At 36.1% G+C, this 21,405-nt stretch overlaps 1 protein-coding gene across 1 annotated transcript in view; it reads left to right on the top strand.

Moving 5' to 3' along the window:
- The window catches only part of VWA8 (von Willebrand factor A domain containing 8), a 177,731-nt gene that overhangs the window by 48,622 nt on the left and 107,704 nt on the right, over window positions 1-21,405 (top strand). Inside the window, exons 13-19 of the mRNA XM_083854746.1 lie at window positions 1,507-1,667; window positions 2,830-2,943; window positions 10,291-10,459; window positions 10,754-10,831; window positions 13,800-13,915; window positions 14,842-14,948; window positions 16,875-16,981. Of these exons, the coding sequence (XP_083710872.1) occupies window positions 1,507-1,667; window positions 2,830-2,943; window positions 10,291-10,459; window positions 10,754-10,831; window positions 13,800-13,915; window positions 14,842-14,948; window positions 16,875-16,981 (852 nt within the window). The remainder of the gene's footprint in view (window positions 1-1,506; window positions 1,668-2,829; window positions 2,944-10,290; window positions 10,460-10,753; window positions 10,832-13,799; window positions 13,916-14,841; window positions 14,949-16,874; window positions 16,982-21,405) is intronic.

The following is a 21,405-nucleotide window of genomic DNA, read 5'->3' as shown; positions in this document are numbered from 1 at the left end:
TAAAATTAGTTTTAATACCGTATAATTAGTGATTTGAATAAAATTTATTAAAAATTGGGTTAGAGTAAGTAAATAACAACAATAAATCACTGGGCAGGTACTTAGCCATAAACTAAGTTCCTTACAAAAACTGTGCAGGTGTAAGCAATGGCATTCTTTTTTAATCATCCCATAACTGAATCTCATTCAACCATTTAAATCACAATGTTATATTCATATTATATTTCAGAAAATATTTTGCACAAAATACTCTTATGAGTTTATCTGCAGAAAATTAGTGCATGGTTCTCATTATTGGAATTAAGATGGACATGCTGTATGGCATACCTGGCTCCCAGTCAATTCATACTGTATGTTGTTTCATTTCTTTAGAGGTGAATTATCCTAAGGTGTGTTAGTTAAATATTCATTACACCATTTACTAGCTGCTGAATGCACAGTTCTTAAGCAGGTCCTAAACTCCCATTTTTCTTTTTTTTTTATAAAAATGTTTCATGTCTAATTCATTGATAAAATAGAAAGCATGATCGCAGTACTAAAACAATAGAATTACAACAATAAAAATATGGTATGGTTTTGTGGATTTGAATGTGAGACTTTAAATTATATAAATGTGGAAGCACTGAAGGAACCAGACTTTGTCCTGTTATTTTAGGGCTTTTAAGGAAATGTAGAAAAAAGGAAATGATTCAGGCCATATGATGTAATATATTCTATTTTTATCCTTTAAAGTTCACAGGGTTTATAGTTGTGAAAAAGACATATGCAAAAGCTACAATTACAATAGAAAATATGTTTTTATCTGATTTTGGTTAAAGTTGTGTTCACAGCATAGCCTGAAGAAGGAATTTAGTCTTCCAGATCACAAAATTACTATTCTGTCTTTGTTTCTCTAGTCCTTACCTGTTGTAATGGAACATCTAAAATATGTGTGCTGGAGGATATGCTAGATTTTGTCTTTGGTTTTATTCCTTGAGCATTATTTTGTGATAGGCTATGTACTTTTGATAAATTCTATGTTACAGGCTTCTTTCTTACCTTGTTCATTATTCTCTGTTTCTTCCACTGCATTTTCCTGCTGAGAGGTGAAATGTCACGCTGGTTTGTGTTCAAGATTAAAGATGAAATCTTTGCTCTTTCGGGTGGCTTCCATATGAAAGAAATTATTCTTGTTTGCTCCAGGTGTAAATTGCTGCCCCCTTCTGTACACAGGGCTGTGCACAAGTTGTCATATGCTTGTGTTTTTTAAAGGGGCAGGGGGGAGAAAGGCTTTTGTTCTTGTTTCAAAGATGTGATATTGGCAAGTCTAGAACTTCCAAAGACTAGCATTTTGTGAGTAGATTTATGTGTATTTCTAATACTCTTTGGAAAAGTAATTGAAGATTTCCTGCTAATCTTCCTATATTCTTGGGAAGATCAGAATGCAGTTTTTTAAGGAGAAAGCATGTACCATAAATTAAGATAATAGATCATAAATATATTCTTCTGATGGACTGATACTTGCAGGATATGACAGCTAGAGATCTGCTACAGCAAAGGTACACTCTTCCCAATGGAGACACTGCTTGGAGACCATCACCACTTGTCACTGCAGCTCTGGAAGGAAAGCTTGTTCTTCTTGACGGCATTCATCGAATTAACCCTGGCACTCTCGCTGTGCTCCAAAGGTCAGGATGTGAGCTTGGATAAGTTGGGTGCACGTGATGTGTGTATTCAGTGCATGCATACTGAGACCTTAATTTCCTACTGGTGAATATGGCTTTGAAACTTTACTTTGAACTGTATAGATCAAGCTGAGCATTGAAGTTTCATAGAATGTGTAGTGCTGGTTATTTACTTAAGAGCAGAAGCAATTCTTGAATATTTTGTAAGCATAAAATAATACAGAAAATTTCATCCTGTTGTAAATATGGAGTGTAAGTCTGGAATTTGGAATGAGCTAGATTTTATTCTAGAATTATGAAATCTAAAAATTAGTAATATTTGTGCAACAGTTTTAAAATGCAAGATGTCCGAAAACATTTGAAACACTTTGAGTGCATTCTGTTTCCAAACAAGAATGTTATAATATAAAATGTTACGTAGCATAATTTATATTGATTGCAAAGATCTCTTTCTAAACATTATTTCATAATTCAATAAAAATTAAACTTTGCAGAACAGAGTAATATCAAATACTATGGTAATAATTATTTATACTGCAGGGTCAAGTTTTTATGCCATTTCATATGCATGCTTCATATACTGCCTTTTGCAAATTAAAGGACATCATGAGCTTTAAAAACATGTTGTATTAAAAGCATTTTCTTCTTTCTCTTATTATATATATATGCAGAAGGACAGAACAGAGATTTATACTTGCCTGTATTTTTGCCTTTTCATCTGTTTAGTGTTCATTTCTTATTTTTAGTTCTGATACGTGCATGCATTATAGCTAATCAACTTCTGCATATCACAAAATAAAAGCTGGGTCCGTGTGTATGTTAATCATTAAAGCCAGCTGAAAGATAGCATTTCAAAAAATAAAAGTATATTACTTAGTACAAACATAACAAAAAAGCAGTTTTATGCTATTTATGCACACTCCACTGGTAAGACAGATAATTTGATTTTTCATATTCTTACCATATAAATTTAAGTTGACTGACTATGTGCTAAAAGGTATGTATGTTATTTTACCTTCTTGCCTAGATGCATCTTGAATAGATATCCTTTTTTCTTTTTACTGAGGCATATATTAACTGAAATAACTTTTAAAAATGCCCTTAGTTGTTATATGTATTTAAAAATTTAATCAAAGGCAAGAAAGAGCTTATTCTCTATTTTCAGACTAATACATGACAGAGAACTGACTCTCTATGATGGCACCAGATTATTAAGGGAAGATAGATACCAAAACTTAAAAGAAGAATTGCAGCTCTCTGATGAGAAACTACAGGAAAGGTAAAGTATGAGCTATGACTATAGAATGCAAACAACATTTCAATTTTATAATTTTTTTTGTCTAATAAAGAAAACTGCAGAATGCTTTTCTGTTAAACTGATTCGTTGTAATTGCTAGGAGAAACATCTTTTAAACATCAGGTTCCTCCTGGGCTCTATTTCTTTTTGTGGTATGGCAAAATTATATCCTGTTTAGAGTGCTTGAACTAAAAGGAAAACATTCAATGTCCTTTAAGAGAGAGAGTTAGAAATTGAAGAGAAATTCCAAGTAGGTACAAAAATAGATATAAAGCTATATAGTACTTAATTTTGGAACATTTTATTTAAAGTCTTGGAAAATAAAGCTAAATTGAAGCTACAAACTACTTGTTACTTTCTTTTGCCTCATGAGCTAGAAAGCTGGTATTTAATTTACAATTAATATGGAGCAGGAAATCCTAAGGATGGGTTGGGACCCATTATGCTTATTCTTTTTTTTCCTTTACTTCCACTAGTCTGCTAGAAACATTCCTCAGACAGAAATGTTTTCTAGTCCTCTGAGGCCATACTTGATACATGATCAAATACTGCTGGCCGATTTTAGTTAATGGGAGGGATATTGTTTGTGGTGTGTCAGAAAAAATGTAATCTAATATTCAGTAATATATAAGGAGCTAAACAAATTGTGATTCTGAAATGGCTCTGTCCTCTGAAAAGACAGTTGTCGTTTTATGTCAGACATCCATGCTCATGTTTATGCTGCAGGATGTGTGTGTGTCCAGACTTTGAAGAGGTCTGATTGATTTATAGCAGGGATGCATTCATGGTGTGCCACATGTTTTCTCCCAGTTGTCTTGCTGAATCAGACTTTTTTCTTTGACCTCCATAATCCACGCTTTAGAAAAGCTGCTTTTCTTTTACTTCCTAGTTGTTTCCATATTTCTGGTTCCCTTTTCAATCAAAATTTCAATCAAAAGTGGGTTAAAAAAAAAAGGCAAGAACTACTCCTACAAAACCAACAAAAAACTTCATTCTAAGCCTAATTGTTGCAAATTCTATCCAGTCTGCAGAGGCCATACACCTAGCTAGATGGTGAATTCCTGCATTTGTTTTATTTGAATGAAGAACTCAGGGAAGTGTTCTGTTTATCATAAGTTTTAGCACAGACTTTGAAACGAGCAGCAAAAAAGCTCCAAGGTCCCATCTGGGATGGTCTCCCAACTTTGCATTGGACTTTGTACTACAAAATATATCTGTCGTGCCAGTCTCCTCCCTGCTCTGTGTTCATGGTTGTGTCCAAGGTGCTTTCAGGCAGAATGGCAGTGGCTGTACTGTTTTGCCTAGTACCCTCTAGTTCATACCCAATGTACTCTAAAAACCTGGACAGTTCATCACACATTCATCTTCAGAGCTGCCACTCCTAGTGGATCAAATCTCTCTCACAAGAACAGAGATATACATCTGGATCCTGTCACATCCTTTCTTGTTCTAACAATAGATGTTTGGAAGTGGGCTCCTTTTAATCTTCATTATCCCTTAGACCCATGAGCACTGTCCAAGCTCTCTTCTTTAATGTTTGTTCTACAGACCCTTCTCTTTTGTGTCACCTCTGTATCTACTTTCCTTTTCAGCCTCATTGAGTAACCTTTTGGTTCAGCTGTTCAGTAGCAATTGTCCATTGCTTTTGGCTACTTTGGAGGCTCCAAAAGTTGGGGTGTTTTTTTTTTTTTTACTTTCCTTGAAAGGCTGTCTCTCTTTCCTTTAGACCTCAGTGTACTGCTTTTATCTAACCACCTCAGTATTTTGTAATATAATGCTTCTGTGTTGCTAAGCTCTTAATTATCTGACTGACAGTGAGCTTTCACTCTCTAATCCAAAAGTGAAGGGGTCTGTTGTACCTGACAAGAATCCATTTCTGATTAGTACTTGGTCTTGGAAACAAACAGATACCCCATTGTGTAGGCATTCTATCTGGAAGCTCAGTGTCACCATTTAGCACCATCTTGGAGGCAGATGAAAATTCTTGCTCCTGAATTATCCGAAGTCCATTTTGCTGAGAATCCTCACCTCCTAGGTGAAGTGTTGAATCTGCCCTTTTTTCTGAAATGACTTAATAAAAAAAGCTAGGTTAAAGTAATGCAAACATGTAACTGCTTCTTTGGTTTTGGCTTTGGGCTTCTTTGGTATCGCAGATGACTCCTCTATAAGAGAGGGTACTGTTCTCATCAGCCCATGAGGAACTGAAGGTGCTCCAGGACTTCACCTGGTTTCGGTGCCTTCCATATTCTGAAAGCAGCCTTTTAGCTGACTCCAGGATGCAATGTCAATAATTGCTGTTTGATTCCAGGACTGTATTCATCCTTGCTACTCATCCTTTTCAGCAGTAGTTACCAGTCACTGCAAACTTCAGTACCTTTCAGTGTTGCAGAATCCAGCAGAATTAATCCATCAAATCATATCTAGGGTACTGACAGTTGATTTAATCACAGATTTTAATCACAACAGTACTCACCATCCATCCTTTGCCTGCGATATATTGTCTTTGGAGAAGATAAATAGAGTATGTTGTAATATGAATTTATTAGCAGATTGGTTGGGCAAATTCTTACCCTAAATTGCAACTGAGAGATGCTTTCAATATGGATGAGAGACATCACTCTTGCTGCATGCCAAAGACTGTGACTAGTGGCCTTAGCTGGATTTCTGAAGATAAAAGACAGCTTTTCTTATCCTGGTTTGCTGGGTTTCTCTAAAGTAATTTTGGTGTGACTGCTTTTTTGCCAGGCCTGTGGAATATATGATGTCCTTCTCAGTTTTGTTGGGACTGAATCTGCAACAGTTGAGTGACACATTGTGTACTTAATTTTCCAATAAAGGAATATTAATATGTCCTGCAGTTTTAGTGCCTTTAATCTTTAGTGCATTAGTAGTCAGAGTACTCATATGTGTAGTAGAAGAGAAAGAAGAGGAGGATCAAGAGGTTTACTTGGGTTTTTTACTAAAGGGATGGTATTTCAGATCACACTGTGATCTAGAGAAATCACATGCCTCTGTGTATAAATGCAAACAGTGTTACAGTAGAGAATGTGAATATGCTTAAATTATGATGATGTTATTAGAGGTGCTGGACAAAAGAGGAAAGTATGGTTTGGTTTTCAGATTGTTTTCAATTTTTGTAGATTAGAGCTATTATTTTGTAGATTAGAACTATTATTCATAAGTTGTATTTTTGACAACAATTCCAAGTTTTATTACTTTTGTAGGCGCTAATAAAGTATATTCTAATTTTAAATGAAGTTAATTATTGTCATTGCGTAATATGTTCACTATTATTTCATTACACTATTATTATTTCTACATCTGTGGAAAAATTTTCATTTTTCTAAGAAGGGGCTTAGGGTGGTGGGTACAGTAGCTCTCTCAGGAGTGGCAAGTACATTGCCTTGGCCTCATGAAAGACTCTAAGCTACAAAGTAACTAGTGGTGGCCACAGAGTAATTTTTCCTGTATTATTTATTATGCCAGTTTGGCTGTGAACTTTGCAAATGGTCATAGAACACATTCACTCCTCTGAGGAAACTAAGAATTCATGCTTATGAGTTTAAGGAGAAGAAAAAAAGCTGCCCTTGAGAAAATGACAGGTGGTCCTTTAAGATATTTTACGTAGAAGGAAATTATAGCTGCTGATACCTTACTCATTTAATGACTGCATGAATCACTTCCCTGAACAAGTTCAGAGAGTAAGAGAAAGTATGTCCAAGTAGTATGTATATCCAAGATTTCTGCATAGAATTTCTTCTGTAATCATTGATTACTTCACCAAGACAGATACTGTAAAGGCAGCACACAGCGTTTAGAAATCAAGCAGCGAAGGGTTTGTTTGTCTCAGGATGCAGTATTTAACCTGTTTGTGTGTGTGTACCCCTTCAACACAAACACATGCTAAGGTCTTGGTGTGGTGAGCAGAAAGGCAGCTATCATAGGAAAATCTAGAAGTAGGTACATAATAGGATCGTTCAAAAACTAAAAAGTCTCTCATAATGTAGGGCTGGTTTTAATGCCTTGCAGACAGTGGATTCTTGTCCATGTGGTTAGGTTGAAAGGGAATGCACAGTAGATATGACAAATATGAAGTTTGGCAGGGAGTGAATTTTACAAGTAATAGAATTTTTAATTGCTTACATTTTTTAGTTTTTACTTAATTTGTTGTTTAGAGGTTTGTCATTTTTCCAGTTTAGTGAATTTTAAGATAAAATAATCTGTTAATGTTAGACTGTGGTGAAATTTAAAAGAACCAGCAAGAAAATAACAATAGATCATTTTGGTCCTAGTTACAATAATTCCCAACTTACAAATTTTGATAGAAAATGAGATTTATTAAATCATGTTACAGGAAGAGATAACTAAAAATAGTTTGGTCTTACAAAAAGTGGCATTAGAAATGCCATTCTGTGTTTTATTTTATTTTATTCTGTTTTTTTAATGAGAAGCTTCAATTGCTCAGAACCTTGTTCAATAACAAGAAAATCTTTCCCTAATATCACCCTGATCAACGTGTGTGATTTTCTTCATAAGAGCAATGATGGTAATCCTTGGCTGAAATTAAGCAGTGATGTCAAAAGGAGGACACTCATTTTATTAGGAGTGTGCCTTGCTGCCTGTATTGTCAGTAAATGTTTAATAGAGAGAAAGATAGAGACTCTTCACATGAAGCAGTTAACATCAAATCTTCCCACTGTGTATGAGGCTCATTAATTAAAAAGATGCCAAGTTTTTAACAAGATACACTTCCTTCATCTGTAAAACCCACAAGATTTCTTGTCATGTCAAAGATTTCTTTTCTATGAAGTACAGTTCCATGTAGGAGCTCTCCATATTGTATTCTTTTTGAGACTTGATCTGTAATGCGATGGAACAACTTTGAAGCTCTTCAGTTGTGCTGATGGAAGATGGGAACTTACAGAGCTCTGTAGAAGTGAATAGTTTATGGTATTTGTTGAATAATACACTTAGCCTAACATTTTCAGCATTGCAAACATCACTCCAAACAATAGCCTTTTGAAATAACCAAATAGTTTTATTCACATTTACAACCTGGAAGCCTACAGCAGTGATGTTGTCCAAGTCTAGAGAGTACATCAGTGAATTGGTATCACCAAGATACATGCCCTGACTTTGCATCTCCTCTTTTCCCACTTCTTTCTGTGCCCTCCCTGGCTGTCCCCACTAGGCCCTTTGAGGGGCTTTTGTTGGGCCCTTGAGATTAGGAGGTGATACAAAAGAAATGTGATTCCTTTACCAGGAAACGATAAAGAGAAATATGATTCCTTCACCTGAAAAGTTTCTCCTCCTTGTGTTCTCTTATGGTATTGCAAAAGGGCTGGAATTTGATGGCTGTCTGGAGGAGGGTTGCTTTGTTTCTTAGTAATGTTAGGGAAGGTAGGTCTAAAAGTATATGTATTTATCCTATCTGGGAAATGTTTTCTTCTATAATAAAGTTGGCTAATTTTCCCTGACCTTCTTTTATGCTTAGTGACAGTGACATTCCCATTGGTTCCTCTTTCATGTGATGTTTTCAGACATCTTTTTCTATTTTTATCAATCAGGGAGTCGCTTCTAGGCTTATGACTTTCAGCTGAGAATAGCTCATACTACTGCCTTTATTTGCTTTGATACAAGAGACTGCGGTAATTGCTCTGTTGTATCACAGGTTTATTGTTGTGATGTACAGATAAGCCAACTATGTAGTAGGTTTGTCAATTTATGTCTTCAGTAATTTGTATGGAAAGTGACATGGTAACAGCAATATAAACTGCCTAATCAAATTTCACTTGCTTTTTCCAAATGAACATCCTCTATTTTAATAAGATTACTGTAAAATTAGTAGATGAAAACAGGCCCTTCTTGCACAAAATTTGACTGGTTTTTGTATCTGATGTGTTATTCCATTGCTTCTGCTGCTTCTGGAGATCATCTCAGTTGATCAAAGTATGGTGCTAATAACACCAAGGTCACAGGTCTGATCTCTGTATGGGTCATTTACTTAAGAGTTAGACTTGATGATCCTTCTGGATTGCTTTCAGCTCAGACTATCCACTGATTCTGTGTGATGCTGCGGTCTTGCAGGTGTGACGATTAATGAGTACCAATGAGTGCCCAGTCAGAGGAGGTGAAAATATTACAGACATAAGGGATACAAAAGATGTGAAGAAGGCAAAGATATCAAAATCCAAGGCAGCAGTCTTTTAGTGCCCTAACATACACATCTAAAAATTGTATATTTAGGTTTGTGTTGCAAGTTCTCATTATCTTCAGTGGAGTCAAGTCTATTAGTTACCAAATCCTCAGGTGAGAACTGGGAAACACTGACTTAAGCTAGACGGTCAGTCCCATAAAGATTTAAAAAACAATAATAATAAAAGTATCTTTTATAGCTGAGAACAGTGCAAATTTTTTTCACAGGAAGCTGTGAAGGCAGATAGGAAGAAGGGAAGTTCAGAATGGTATTAGAAAAAAATTTGGGGCAAAGAGAAATTAAAGCAAATAAAGATCTATCCTATGACATCTTTAAAGTTATGGTTGGGGGGGTGTTGAAAGAATATAGGGGGACAAACATACTGGTTGTGGCTAGACTTTTGTGCTTGGTTGATTTAAGCAGCCAGGACAGCAATTCTGAAGTTCTTGTAAATCTTGATCTTCCACTAGAGAGACATGTCTCCTCATGCTGGCTCTAAAATGAGCCAGGGGTGAAGTGATTGGTTTGGTCTCTGAAGCATAACTTCCAGGAGTGTTATGAAGTTAGACATAGGACAAGGACCACAAAGAGTCTCGCTAGGGAAATGTTCCTAAACTGTTAATAAATTCAGCTCTTCACAGTATCTAGGCAAATCTCTACAGTGTCGTGTTTTCAGTCAGTCTAATTCAGTACAAGTTACTCATTAGTGCAGCTCTGGTAGGTCTTCTTTTGTCCCTGAATTGCCTGTGAGACACCCTGTTCTAGGTAAAGCACTTGTAAAAGTCCATGAAATGAGTGAGATGTGCCCATTTCAAACATACAGCACTGTAGCTTAGTTGGTGGTATTTGTCCATCTTGAGGCTTGCAGGTCCTGTTGCAGATGAAGAGAGTTGGGTACACTTCTGAGCATAAAAAAGTGTGTAAATTTAAAAAAGTTTCAAGTCACATTATGCAGCCTGTGTCTTTTTTAAAAAAATAAAGTTGCATTGCAAATTATCTGAATATACTATGATATGTTTCAGTACAATAATCTATCTTTTTTCATCTATTGTAAAAATTAAATCTGATATTTGTTCCTTAAGCCAGGTAATGCATCTTTAAACTCTTTTTTTTTTTTTTTTTTTTCTTTTCAGGTCTATCTTTCCTATCCATCCTTCTTTCAGAATAGTGGTCTTAGCAGAACCTCCTGTCATTGGAAGCAGTACCCAACAGTGGCTGGGCCCAGAGTTTTTGACACTGTTTCTTTTTCATAACGTTCGATCTTTAAGCAAGAGTGAAGAAATTGAAGTTATTAAACAAATGGTAGGTACATTCAGTATGTTAGGCACTTACTGGCTATTGCTCATTGAACAAGATTACTTGCTACATATAAAATATATTGCTATTTCAGTGTAGCATAAAGGAGCTGATTTTCAAAGCTTATCAAAGCCAACATACCTGCTTATCTTTTAATGGATAATTCCTACTTTAATATTAAATGCTGCTGTAATAAAAAATACTCTTTGTCATAAAGTGACTGTGGCAACTCTATGCTTATTGCATATGTGGAGTTAGGATATCTTGCAGTAAGATTAATACTGTTTTTCTTTCAACCAGATTCCAAATGTACCTAGTGTTGCTGTGGAAAAGTTGTTGTCAGTAACACACAAGCTTCGGGAGACAAATGATGCCACCGTGAGCCCTTTTTTTTTTTTCTTTTTTCTCCTTGAATTTACTACCTCCTGGTAACTGTTTTAACAAAGGCTAGCTGAAATGTGCTAAGCTACAGTGTTATTTCAAAGGCTGCCTGATTGGAAAACCAGCCCCAGAAAGCTATTGCTGGCAATTACTGTGCTGCATACTATAAACTTCTTTGATTTATGGTGTATGTATTTGGAATCTCCATAAGTTTTAGGAATTTGCACAAATACCAGGGAATCAAGAATGGAACACGTTGTCAGTGAGTTTAGGTATATGACTCACAGTGAAACATGTTGAGGTGCCTTTTAATGCATGGATATAATCACATGATTACTTTGATTACTTTTTGATTACTTTGCTTTAGTAATTGGAAAATTGATAGCTGAAGTTATTGGGGCTTTTTGGGCAATAGGAGCTATGTAGTCAATATAAAAAGATGATGAGCAGCAGTAGAGAAAATAGAAAGTTCTGTAACTCCTGGCTGCTTTGTGACTATAGGCTATTATATTAAAGAAGTAATGTCAAGAAAAATAAGTTTTGCTGACAAAGTGACCACAGAACTGTTTAAAAGTACATAGTTAAGTCATGGGGAAAAGAAAAAGAAATTATTGCTATGGCAGCTAAAACACAGCATGCCTTTGTAAGAAAAATGTAAAGCATTTTTTGTGGAATCTGGCCATACCAGCTTAACTGGTACAAAAATTTAATCCATTGTCCTTAGTCTTCGTGATTTTAACATGGATAATAATTTTTTGTAGTTTTATTGTTTAAAAATCTGAGAGAGGCTGTTACGCTCTTTTGAGCTTAAAATTGTAAGTAAAAAATTGACTTCTAGGTACACTGTTGGAACAGTTGCTATAATTATCAATTGAGCTTCCTACATCTAATGTATAAATGTATCAGTTTTGACATACTTGGAGACATACCATGCCTGAATAGAGCATCACAAAAATCTTTTCCAAATCTGTGGATATCTGTAGAATTGTGAAATATCTAAATGAATTATGTGATACTGAATGAGAAGTGAATCCCTGTATGGTTCGAAAGAGGATTCTTGTAGATCAGCAGTGACATATCTCATATTGGGATCAGCACACCTGTGCAGAGAGATAAAACATGTGCTTTATGTATATTAGGCTATTTATAGAGTCAGCTAAGTAAATAAGTCTCTGCCAGAGATTATCCTGAAATATTAACCATTGTTTAAAGTGATTTTCTTAACAATAGAATACCTGTAGACTGTTCACTCTGTGGGCGTTGTCTGCGTCATTGTAATTGTTTGCTTGATTTACAATAGAATCTGGAGGCCACAATCAAGATCCTGTTGAATTAGATGCCTCATAGATACATATTTTAAAAATTGTCACTAACACAACTTTGAGTTGGCAGCTGTTCAATATAAAAAAACCCAAACAAATCAGATAAGAGAGGAGGAAATTTTGTTGACAATACTTTCAACTACCAGTTGGAAATACTCAGAAGATGTAATACAACTTTTCCTCAATGGTCCTATCCTCTGTGGATAGCAAGGACAGAACATTTACCCTTCCCCCTTGCCCTTGCTTCAGTCATAGCTGAATAGGTCTTGAAGTAACACATGAAATGCCATCATTTACATCACAGTGTCCACAATGCTGGATTGTAAACTGGTTGTTCAAAAGACACTTCACAATCTTCTGTCAGTGAAAGCAGGAGGAGCAGAGTAGTAATCTTTGAAATTAGCCCAATCTAAATAATTCTTGCTCATTGCTCAGAGGTATGCTAAAAATATTATTCTTTCCTTTCTCATAATTTGACAGAAGTTTGTGTGATTTCATAGAACTGACTTAATTTTTTTCTTTAATTTAAATGCCTTTTTGTCAAAACTGCTGTTTTTCAGGGAAGGAATTGGTGTTAAGATATTTCTCATGCTTAAAAATTAACAGAGGGGAGAAAAGTCTGTGAAATTCATTAATCGTTGCTTTTCTCTATTTTTCCCCCTGGATTTCAGATGTCAAGATTTTTTCCAATTGAAACAGCATCATATATTAAGACAATTTTAATGCAGTTAGAAATCTTATATAAACTTGTATAAACCCAAACAAAACATTTTGAAATTACCTAATTAAAATATTTCACTTGACCCAGGCAAAACATGGCGTGACTTATCAGATCACACTCATTGTTGTGTGTTTCCTGCTAAAATAAGGAACCTATTTGTATTAGATATCTTCATCCGGTAGATACAATTATAGAATTATTTCTTTCTCAGTCTTTGAATCTTTCTTTAAATACATGATTGCTTGTTTTCTGCTTCTGTTTGTTTGTTATTTAAAATTTTGCTGTTTGTTTGAGGTCTGCCTTCCCAGCATTGAATAATTTCTGTAAATCTTTGCTGAATCATATCCAGTTTTTAGCATTTGTTTTAACATGTAGACAACAGCAAAGGACACAGTGTTCCAGTAATGGCCCGCCCAGAAGGCGTGTGCAGACATGATACAATCTCCGTACTGCTGCCCACTGTTGTCTTGTTTATATGTCTAATAATCCTGCCAGACCTTTTTGCCAGAGTGTTACACGTGGAGCTCATGTTCAGTTTCTGAAGAGCAGATGAGTTTTTAGCACATTGATCCTCTCACAGTAGCTAACCTGCTTTTTATTGCCTGTCAGTCTTAATTTTAGGGTTTATATTGCACATAAAATTCAGTTCACAGCACTTTTTTCTTCCTGTTGCTTATCAAATGATTTTTAAGGATAATCTTTTGATGACATAATGATTTCCATGACAGTGACTTACTGCAAAAAATACAGAATTACAAGCTTGCCTATTAAAGTGCACAAGTTGCTGTAGAAGGCACAATGCATCTATGAATCAGGAGAAAAGTTGAAATAATTCCTTCTGGATTATGTTTTTCTCCTGACTTGTTCACTCTAAATCCCTCACACAGATTAAATAATTAAACTACCCTGTATTTTTTGACAGGCACAGTCACTGGCCTCGTTTTTATCTACTCGACAACTGCTGCGAATTTGTCGTCGACTGTCACAACACCCAGATGAAAGCCTTTATGATGCTGTTAATAAAGCCTGCCTTTCCAGGTAGAACTGCTAGTTTTGGTGGAAATTCAAGAACTGCGTGGTCAGTTGCTAACATGCAAGATAGCTTTTAATGTGTTTTAGTAAATTATGCAATTGCTTGAAGTTGGTCATTTCTTTAAAAATATTTCTGCAATATTCTCAAACCTGGAAGAAAGTAAAAAGGACTTGGTACACTTTTCGCATCTTTATGAAGATTCTTCAGTTATTATATAAATTAGGTCACCATTATCGGAATTGCTTCACTGTCTAAAAACACTCAAAGCAGAGCCATATTAATGTCTAGTTTGACTTATGTTTCACGGAGACTTGGTTTCCATTATAAAAGCTGTATCTAGAAAAGTTATGAGGGTTTTGTTGTCTTTGGGATTTTGTTTGTGGTTTTTTTTTGGTTTGTTTGGGCTTTTGTGATTTGGGGATTTTTTGTGGGGGGGTTTCCCCTTTTTAAAAGAAAGTAAGTTGTTGCCAAAAGGTTTGGAAAACTGAAAGGGTCTGGTTCTAGACAACTCAGAGCTTAATCTTTCTCTCTGGAATCTGAGATCCAGGTGAATTGAGTAATGAGAAAAGATATTTCCAAAAAAACAATTGTTTCTGTTGTGGTGCTTACTTGCAATGGAATGAGAACATTATATACCTCCAGTTCTAAACCACCCTACATTACAACCCTCTTGCAATGTTGGATAACACTGAAGCCTTTTAAAAAGAGTGCACTGCCACAGGTGTAGTTCATTGCCTATGAAAGAAGCTTAATTCCCTCTCCTTGGGGACAGATGAAGGAATAGACACTCAGGGTTTGGAGGTGCAAGTGAATCTTCATTTTAGATTTTAGATTATACATTACATTAGATTTAGATTTTTAGTTTACAGAAAATACTAAAAACTTTAAAAAGAAAAACTCTTAAAATACAACCTCCCTGTTATTCTTGTAGATTTTTACCGAACCTCGCCAGATCAGCTTTACATAAAAATCTGCAGGATTCTGGTATTGAAACAAGTCCAGATGACACAGAGAAACTAGAGGGAAAGGATTACACATGTAAGCTTCTGCTATTTTTTTTCCCTGCTCTGCATGAATGTTATACAGATTGCTGGACATTTAAAGGTGTATTAGTTACCCTCAAAATTAAATGTAATTTTCTTCAGTTATATCTCTGACTTTGTTCTATCAGAACGTGTTGCTGCTCTCAGTATGTTGTATTGTCTGCTGAATTCCCTGCTCATGGGATTTTGTTTTCCATCATGTTTCTCAGTCTATAAGATCCATGGTCTCAGGCTTTTAGTACTGCTTTTGCATTTCTTTTCATCACTGATAGCTCTGTACAATTACAGCCTTAGTTTGATCTTAACATTTCTCTGTTCTGTTTTTTTACCATTGCTTCTTTCTCTCCTGTTAAAATCACCTGGTTTTTTGAGATTATTGTGAAAGTTTTGTGCTATCATTTGCTTTCATTCTGGCACAAACTTCTTTGTTATTCTCTATATTGTCTTTAAATAGCTATAGTAGTTGCATGTCACCTTTATCAAGCAGGTCTTTGTTTCTTTGGCTTATCCAGCTTGTACTCATTTGTAGTAGCCTTCAGGGCTATGCATATATTTCTGCTTCTGCCATTTTTCTCACTTCTACTTTCTCATTCTTCTTTGACCCCCTTCATGCTAGCTGTATATCTTTTCATATCCTGTGTCAGGCAGCATACTGTGAGCAATTTGCTGTTTTCCATTCACTACATTTTTCCTTTCCTCTGCCTCACCAGTGTTATCTGCTCTTGTTCTTTTGTGTGTTTGTTCCCATTTGTGTGATGTATTAGATTTCTGTATTTTTCCTGTTAGATCTTTGCAGTGGTAAACACATCTTTGATTTTAATTCATGTGGATTCTATTTTTATGAAATTATTAATTCATAAAATTATGTGTGTATATGGAAGTACATATGTAGATACTGATATATTAATGGATATATAGTTTCTATTATATGCAGTATGTGTATGTAACTATATACAAATATCTATGCAGCCATATATATACATATATATATGCTACCATCTATGTATTATTATATCTCTAATTCACATTTTATATATATATAAAAAACTATGTATACAAAATAATTTGAACTCTTGCCAGTTGTGTCGTGCTACCTGCTTACTTTTTGGGTTTTTTTTAATCAGGATGCATCCCTTGAATTTTCTGTATTTCTCTGTTTCATGCTGTAAAGGCAAACAGCTAAAAACATCTGTCTAGAAATAAGGATATTTTCAGTTTCATACCATGCCAGGTTAAGAAATCAGTAGCAAAAAAAGGATTATTTTTATTATATATGTTCTTATTTATTCATTATTTTCCTAAGTAATGAATTTTTTGTTCTTTTGATCTAAGATATTTTTAATGTACTTTTTCTCTCAGAGCTGTAGTTGAGGGATATTTCAAATATGCAGTGCTGAAAGGGAGGATCAGCAGTGGCTCTGTACTGTTGTAGTGGGTGTGTTCCCCCTCTCAGCTGAGCACCCACTCAGCCGCTTGTTACCTCACCTCTGCCCCTCAATCCACAGTGGGACAGGGGAAGACAACAGAAGAATGGAGGTGTGAAACCTTGTGGATTTAGAAAATGTAGCCTAACAGTATTGGTGATGTTCCAGTAATACAATGAGAGTGTGATATTAGACCAAGGCAGTGGTCACAACTTCTGGTGTTTCTTATGGTCCTTTTCCTGTAAGATCATAATTTCATCATTTATTGTAATACACTTCTTTATAGTTTTAAAGAGAATTTAAATTGATGATAATGCAGCGTTTTGTAAATGGATATTCTTCCAAGTGTTCTCTTTTTTAGATAGAAATAATTTACTGTCAACCACAGCCTTGTTAAAATTTGTAAATCGTTACTTGTGAATGTTGGGTATTGATTGCATGTCTGCTTAGAAGATGTTGTAAGAAATGCATTTGCTTGTTTCCTGAAAAACGACTAGGTGAAATAAACAATGGGATTCTGAAGATAGGGTCTGTGACCATGCCAATTTATGATTCAGCTGAGAAAATGAAAGTCCCAGATGTTTTGTTTTATGAAAATGCACAAGTAAGTACAAATCTTTGACTTCTGAGTTACAAAAGTTTGTTAAATGTTTACTAATGGGTATGCTCATATGTGTAGCAAATAATGTACTAACTAAATTTTAAGGATATATTTCTGAAGTAGTTTTTTTAGTCTTAAATTTTTTTCATAGCATTTGGGGGTCATTTCAGACACATCTTCGTTCCCTTTTGAAGAGATTATAACAATTCTGTTGAACATTTTATTTATGTTTACTGCTGCTGGACTGATCCACCCTTAGGGCTGGATTGTGGATTGCATCCTGAGACTGTGTTTTACAGGCCTGTTGCATAAAGTTGTACCTCCCCGAGGTGGTTGAGCTTGGCTGAACTCCAGGTGCCCACCAAGTCACTCTATCATTCCCCCTGGACAGGGGAGAGAAAATAGGCTGGAAAACAACTCATAGGTTGAGATAAGGTAGTTTATTAAGCAGAAGCAAAAGCTTGTATGTGCACAATCAAAAAGAAAACCCAACAATTTAATTCTCTACTTCCCATCAGCAAGTGATACTCAGCTACTCCCCAGTAAGCTGTGGGCTTCAGCACCTGTGGTGGTTGTTTGGGAAGGCAGACATAGTAAATAACAAATGCCCCCACTCCTACTCCTTTTCTTAGCTTTTGTATCTGAGCTGATGTCATGTGGTATGGAATATACCTGTGGTTACTTTGGGTCAGTTGGCCTTGGTGCGTCCTGTCCCAGGATCCTGCCTACCCCAGGTTACTGATTGGGGGAAATGTTGGGGAGACAGCGCTGAGGCTGTACCAGCCCTGCTCAGCAGGAGCCAAAGGTGTGTTATCAACACCTTGCCAACTACCAATGCAAGGCACAGAACTGTGAGGGCTGCTAGGAGAAAGTGAACTCACGGAATCATAGAATATGCTGAATTGGAAAGAGCTCAAAAATATTGAGTCCAAGTCCTGGCGCTGCACAGGACCATTCCCAAGAATAACATCATATATCAAAGAGCATTGCCCAATCACTTCTTGAACTCTCTCAGGCTAGTGCTCTGCCCACTTCTCTGGGGAGCCTGTTTCAGTGCCCAAAAATCCTCAAAAACTTTTTCTGGATATCCAGCCTAAACCTCCCCTGACATCTTCAGGTCATTCCCTTGGGTCCTGTCACTGGTCACCACAGAAAAGAGATCAGTGCCTGCCCCTCCTCTTCCCCTCACTAGGAAGTTGTAGTTGCAATGAGCTCTCCCCTCAGTCTCCTCCAGGCTGAACAGACCAAGTGACCTCAGCTGGTTCTCATAGAGCTTTCCCTCAAGGCCCTTCGCCATTGCATTACCCTCCCTTGGACACTCCCTAACAGTTAAATGTCTTTGTTACACTGTGGCACCCAAAACTGCACACAGCCCTTGAGGTGAGGCTGCCCCAGCACAGAGCAGAGTGGGACAGAGTTGTCCTTCCTGGCTGCCAGGGCACTGCTGACTCCTGTTCAACTTGCCATCAACCAGGACCCCCAGGTCTCTTTCCATGGCACTGCTCCCAGCCTCTCATTCCCATCTGTCTGTATATCCAGGGTTGCCCCACCCCAGGTGCAGAATCTGGCACTTGCCCTTGTTAAACTTAACATGGGTGGTGATTGCCCATCTCTCTAATTTGTCCAGGCCTCCCTATCCTCAAGGGAGTAAACAGCTCCTCCCAGTTTTGTATCATCTGCCAACTTGCTTTTTACCCCTTCCCGTTCTTTAGTATACCTTCTAAGCCATTTATGGAGATGTTGAAGAGCACAATGCTTAAGTTGGAGCCCTGTGGAGCCTCACTACTGACTGATGTCTCCACATTCACTATAACCATTTGTGCCTGACCTGGGAACCAGCTGCATCTCAGCCAGACCCAATTAGAATTAATATTGCATGTTTGAAAAGCAAGGAGAATAGTACTCAGTAAATTAGTTATTGAAGTTATGAATTATTTCTTTTAAATAGTTTAGCTTATTAATTAGACATTAGTGTCAATTAGTTCATAGTAGTAGTAAAGAGTGGTTAATGAATACAAGGAAAAGGAAGGACTTTATGACTGTGGGAATTTTGGTTTCTGTTTCTCCAGCACCCGTTTTGTAGAGCAGCTTTCTTCTCTATCTAGCATGTAAGCCTCAAAAACATCAGACAAAGGTATCCTTAGCAAGAGATTTACTCTATTGGTTACCTTTAGAATATTTTCCTACTGAAAGGCAACATTCACAGTGTGATCCTGTGAAATGCATTGCTTTTAGGGAGCTAGTATGGGTTTTATGTACCTCACTTATAATTTTGCTCCAGAAAGACATGGGTGTCACCTATTAAAGGTGATGACAAGCCATGCTAGGGGAACAGATGACAAACTTCTTCATCTTCCCTACTAACATTTCATGTGAGATTGTGTTCTGTGTTGTCATTTTGATAAAGGATATAATTTGTGTCTGTTGGAAATGAAATCCTGAGTTCTTCTAGCACTTAACACCCACATTGCTTTTTCCACCTTCTTGCTTATAGCTTCAGAAAACCATAGACAAAACTGTGTTCAAATTTTATTGGAGGAACCTCCGTTAAAGCTGTTGCAGAGAATGACCTGCTCTGTATCTGTCCTTGAATAGCTATGCCTGCTAAATGCTGAAGGAAACAGCAAGCAAATACCAGTCAGGATAGGTGTTCCAATTTCTAAATGAATTCTACTCTTATTTTCTGTATTGCTAGTTTGTAGTTTGGTCATTCAAGCGCTGTAATGATCATTTAACAAAACCTGCTGCAGAACAAATTTGATTTGAGTTTAGTGCAGTGCATCATTACCTAAAAGCTACAGAATTAAACTGAAAACAGAGAAAAAGATATGTCCTCAGCCCTTTGAAGTGCTGCACAGTGTAATGAAACACATAGATTTTTGCCTTTGTATGTTTGGTCTTGAAACAATTCACATTACAGTGAAACTTAATATTGCCAGGTAACATTGTTGTTGGTCTGTTGGTCCACACCAGGTGGCATAGGGATAAGAATAATGTATTATGTATTATGCCAAATGCCATTTTCAGACAAGGCATGGGGAAACGTGGATTGATAAAGGTGATGGATATGTCTACTTACAAGTCCTTTGCATAAATAGCTAATATTAAATGTCTGCATGCATCATAATACAAGGCTAATTTAAGTCCTGGTACTACCAAAAAAAAAAAAAAAAAAACCTAAGAAGGAAGTGTCAATACATAGTATTTCTTGTGGGCAAGCTGCTTTGCAGGAGAACCATAATGTATGCATATTTGTTCAATTCAGGATTAAAAAAATCATCAAAAGGATGTATTTGTGCCTTAGCAATAAAATTCAAAGACATAGTCAGTGTGTGTCATAAACTGACTTCCTAGAATTTCTCCTGTATCTGGTCAAATTTATTTTTCTCAGTTGAAAATTTCTAGTGTATACACAGGCCAAAAAATAGAATAATTTGCCTTGAAGTGCTCTCCTTAAATTGTGTATTGAGTATTCAGTAGTCTTTTGAAATGCCTGGTTAGGATTTCATGGTATTAAGCTGTGTTTACAAGAGTTTGTTTCCCCACCCCCAGCCTGTGTTCTAGAGAGATTTGGAATTGTAAAATATCTTTCACATAGAAATTGAGGATTTCTGTGCTCAGAAATTATAAGCAAGCTGCTGATTTTTAATTTTTATTTTAATCAAGTACTAGAGATGAGATGATACTGTGTTTATTTAAAGATAATCATTCATTTCTCTAAGTAGATTGACTGACCTACTTACAGATGACCTATTTTTACTAGATACAGTGGAGAAATACACACTACTTCATTGCGAGTAAAGTAGTCTGCATTACCATATTATCCTGAAATCCTTTCTATCCTTTTAAACAAATAATTTGTGGGAATCAAGATAAGGTTAAATTATGTACAGTGTGTGTTACCTTTTATGATATTGGATATACGTAAAAATATGCCTCCAGCATTTTGGTTTCAATTAGGCACATATGGGCTAATTAATAAAAATGGAATAGTTAGGCACATCTTGTAATATACATGTAAACACTTTCAGACTTGAGCATTTTCCTATCTTTATTTTCCTTGAAAATAAAGTTGGATTAGAACAGAAAAAGTACATTTGTTATTAAGTTAGTCCTGCTGTTTAATAAAATATATGTGTATAATTAACATTTGTCCTTTATTCTCTCTGTTTGGTTCCTGTAATGTTCTGCTAGGATATTGCAGGAAAATTGGCACAAACAAAATTGAAAAAAAGGAAGTTCTTACACTCTTGGTGACAGGCATTCAGCTAGGGTAAAAGGAAACATACAAGGAATGATTACAGAGAATTAAAAGTATTTAGGGAAACCAGGTGCCCAAAATGAGTTTGAGCAGAGGATGTAAATGCTTCATTGTTCTAGTCACTGGATATATTGCCTCTGCTATTATTGGCTGAAAGGCTCTTGCT

Source organism: Zosterops lateralis (assembly GCF_965231275.1).
Source record: "Zosterops lateralis genome assembly, chromosome: 2".
NCBI lineage: Eukaryota > Metazoa > Chordata > Aves > Passeriformes > Zosteropidae > Zosterops > Zosterops lateralis.
This window is presented reverse-complemented; position numbering and strand designations above follow the sequence as displayed.